Source organism: Helobdella robusta (assembly GCF_000326865.2).
Source record: "Helobdella robusta unplaced genomic scaffold HELROscaffold_2, whole genome shotgun sequence".
Classification (NCBI taxonomy): domain Eukaryota; kingdom Metazoa; phylum Annelida; class Clitellata; order Rhynchobdellida; family Glossiphoniidae; genus Helobdella; species Helobdella robusta.
In genome coordinates this window covers 1,251,504-1,255,605 of record NW_008704083.1, presented here as the reverse complement: position 1 = coordinate 1,255,605, position 4,102 = coordinate 1,251,504, and the positions used below count along the sequence as shown (strand labels likewise).

The 4,102-nt window shown below is 42.6% G+C and overlaps 1 protein-coding gene across 1 annotated transcript in view; it reads left to right on the top strand.

The window, feature by feature from the left end:
- Positions 1-370, top strand: part of HELRODRAFT_145228 (hypothetical protein) — a gene marked incomplete at both ends in the record, with an annotated part of 447 nt that extends 77 nt beyond the window's left edge. The window contains one exon of the mRNA XM_009017037.1: positions 1-370. This exon is cut by the window's left edge and continues 77 nt beyond it. Coding sequence (XP_009015285.1) covers positions 1-370 — 370 coding nt within the window.
- Between the last annotated feature and the right edge of the window lie 3,732 nt (positions 371-4,102).

Genomic DNA, 4,102 nt, shown 5'->3' with positions numbered 1-4,102 from the left:
TGCTCGTTCAACACCACACAACCATCAGTTGTCTGTCTTGGGTGATTTTAACGCCCGTGTGGGTAAAGACCACATCTTGTGGCCAAAAGTGCTTGGACAAAATGGAATTGGTAGGGAAAATTCAAATGGAACCATGCTCCTCGAATTTTGTACAGAGCACAATTTTGTGGTGACAAATACAGTCTTCCAACAGGCTGACAGGAAGAAGACTAGCTGGAAACATCCACGTTCAGGACACTGGCATCTCATCTACTACATACTTATCAGACAACGCGATCTTCGTCTCGCTCGTCTAACTAAAGCGGTGCGAGCATCAACAATGTGGTCAGATCATCGCCTCATCAAGATGTCGGTGTTTCTTACTGTTAAACCAGTCAGAAGGCATCACAAAACTGTAAGGAAAGCCAAACTGGATGTGACTCGGCTAACAGAACCGTCAGCTAGAAATTTGTTCTGCGAAGCATTGTGGGGTGAGTTTTCAACAAATGAGAGCACAGAATGGTCAAATGGTCAAGCAGATTGTGGAGAAAGCTGCGGTTAATGTGCTTGGATATCAGCGTATTAAGCATAGGGACTGGTTCGACGATCAGGATACTGAGGCACGTGGGCTGCTGGACAACATGCACAGCACCCATCTTTCTTGGATAGATGACAGGGGCAACTGAAAGCTACACGCAAGCACGCAGTTTTGCATAGAGGAGGCTTCGTCAGATGAAGGAATCTTGGTGGTCTGCCAGAGCTGATGAATTGCAAGTAGCGGCCGGCCGCGGGGACATGAAATCATTTTACAGAAATATGAAAACTGTGTTTGGTCCCCGCAGCTCCGGTAGTGTCCCGGTACTGTCTAAAGATGGTCAAACACTCATCAAGGATGGCCATGGAATCCTGGCTCGTTGGGCTGAACACTTCAACAGTGTACTAAATCAAGAATCCCGGTTTGATGACTCAGTCCTTGCTGAGTTGCCTGACTGGAGCATTGCAGGTGATCTCGATGATCCCCCTAGCCTGTCTGAAGTGGAAAAAGCAATCACCCAAATGTCGAATGGAAAAGATCCGGGTTTGGACGGGCTGCCGGCAGAACTCTTCAAATGTGGTGTCATCGAACTTAAAACCAGGATAGTGACAATGTTCCAAGACATGTGGGATAGGAAATCGGTTTCTCAAGATTTTAAGGATGCCCTTATCATTCACATATTCAAACGGAAAGGGAATCGTTCATGCTGTGATGATCACAGAGGCATTTCTCTGCTATCGATTCCTGGAAAAATATTGGCCCGCGTGATCGTCAACCGCCTAACCAAGTACGTCAATGATGTTGGTATCCTTCCAGAGGATCAGTGTGGCTGGTCGTGGTACTATGGATATGATTTTTACTGCCAGACAACTTCAAGAAAAATGTCGTGAGCAACAACGCGAACTTTTCTTTGCCTTCATAGATTTAACAAAAGCGTTCGATTCCGTCAACCGTTCAGCGTTATGGAAATGTCTCAAAAAGATCGGTTGTCCTTCGATTTTAGAGTCGATTATTCGCTCCTTCCATGAAGGCATGAGGGCAACCGTAGTTGAAAATGGTGATCGATCCCCGGACTTTGAGGTGACGAATGGTACCAAGCAGGGGTGTGTCATGGCTCCCTTGCTGTTCAACATTTACTTCTCCCTAATGCTTCGAGTCGCCTTTCAACATTGTGTAGAGGGCATTCCAATCTGCTATCGCATGGATGGAGACGTTTTCAACATCAGACGCCTACAAGCGAAGTCAAAAACACAAACCACAATAGTCCGCGACATGCTCTTTGCGGATGACTGCGCTTTGGTTGCACATACACAAAGTGAAGTTCAGGCTCTGTTCAACTGTTTTCACACTACTGCAGAAAGGTTTGGACTCACGGTGAGCAGGAAGAAAACAGAGGTTCTGCACCAAAGCTATCCTATTTCGTCAGATTCTAAAGCCATCGTAACTATTGGTGGCTCGCAGTTGAACGCTGTGGATCGATTTTGCTACCTTGGTAGCTACCTCTCCAACACTACTGCAATCGATAATGAAATTACGGTTAGGATTGCCAAGGCTGGTGCTGCTTTTGGTGGTTTGAGTAGACGACTCTGGAATGAACGGGGTGTGTCGCTGGCTACTAAAATATCTGTCTATAAGGCAGTTGTGTTAACCACAATGTTGTATGGATGTGAGACATGGATTACTTATAGGCGCCATATACGTAGACTCGATCAGTTTCATATGAGATGTCTACGGCTTATCGCTAACGTTAAATGGGAGGATAGGGTGCCAAATACGACTGTATTGGAAATGTGTGGTATCTTGGGTATCGAGGCATTTTTGTTACAGGCACAGTTTCGTTGGGCGGGACACGTTATCCGCATGCCGGACACAAGAATTCCCAAACAGGTGTTTTTCGGACAGCTGTCTTCTGGAGTTCGCCTTGCAAGCGGTTCAGTTTGCAGATTTAAAGATAATCTGAAGGAAAACCTAAAAAAAGTCGGACTGGATTCTAAAACCTTGGGTGTCGTTGCGCTCGAGCGTTCACAGTGGAAGACACGCTCACAAGCGGCAGTTTCCGCCTTTGAGGAGGCGCGCATTGCAGCTCTAGTTGGAAAAAGAGGACGGCGTAAGCAGGTGGCCCGGGATGGTAACAGCACAGGGGTGTGGGTTTGCGGATCCTGTGGTCGTCGATGTTCATCAAGAATAGGCTTGTTCTCGCATCAAAGGACTCATCAATGACAATTCGTCGAACGCGACGATGTATTCCATACTGTGTGTGTGTGTGTGTGTGTGTGTGTGTGTGTGTGTGTGTGTGTGTGTGTGTGTGTGTGTGTGTGGAACCGTCTACTACCAGCCACGAATATCCGATATAGCGGGCCAGAGTCATGTAAGTGTTGCTCTGACATGTTTGCTTTCTTAAAGACAGATTGCTCAAAGCGGTCACTTCGAATGTTTGATAAATTTGAATGAATATAATTATAATTATAATATATTATAATTATATTTTAATTACATAGAAACCAGTACAATTTTTAACAGCATCTATCTTGTACGGAACATAGTTAAACAGTTGGCAAAGACCTCCTTCGTTTGTCTTGTAGTTAAAATTCTCACAGGACGAATCGAACTGGCAGACGTAGCCACATCTTACAATGACGGGAATGCATCTGTGTGTGATGGTGTGTGTGTTTTTTATATGTCTGTGTGTGTGTGGTGTGTGCGTGTGTGTGTGTTTGTGTGTTTTTTATATGTCTGTGTGTGTGGTGTGTGCGTGTGTGTGTGTTTGTGTGTTTTTTATATGTCTGTGTGTGTGGTGTGTGCGTGTGTGTGTGTTTGTGTGTTTTTTATATGTCTGTGTGTGTGGTGTGCGTATGTGTGTGTGTAAATGAGTGTGTGTCAGTGTGTTTATAGCCGTGGCATTTATACAAATGTGTGTGTGTGATTGGAGAAAAAAATATAGAGATGGAGAGAGAGAGAGAGAGAGAGAAAGAGAGAGAGAGAGAAAAAAGGAAAGGTGTGTGGTATGTGTGTGTATTTTTCGTGTCTGTGTGTTACGTTGCAACTTTAAAAATAACTTCAATCCAAAATATTTTTCAAAAAATAAAACCAGTTTAATAAAATAAAACAAACCTTGTATAATTGAGCATGATTTCCTTCAAAAGTTGTCGCTCGAATGCCGTCAACAAAGCTGCACTCCTAATGTTGCTAGTAGTAGTAGTAGTAGTAGTAGTAGTAGTAGTAGTAGTAGTAGTAGTAGTAGTACAAAAATTTATCAACCAATCAGACGAATTGGCCAACCAATCAGACAGAATGAGCGGTTGATTAAAATTTCGTATTTCCCGCTTTTAAAAAAAAATAAAATTTGTTTGAATGAAAATAGCTTTAATTTGTTTAAATTAAACAAGTAATAGTAATAACAAAAGAGAATTAAATTTGTTGAGAAATCTTCTACGGATTAAATCCACTCCACTTTCTATGTTCATATTTATTTGTTTTGTTTGAACTGGGAAACGCCATTTTATTATTCCTATTATTCTTCTATTATTAATAACATTATTGGTTTTTTTGCTCTATTACTAATTATTTGTTTAATTAATTAATTGATTA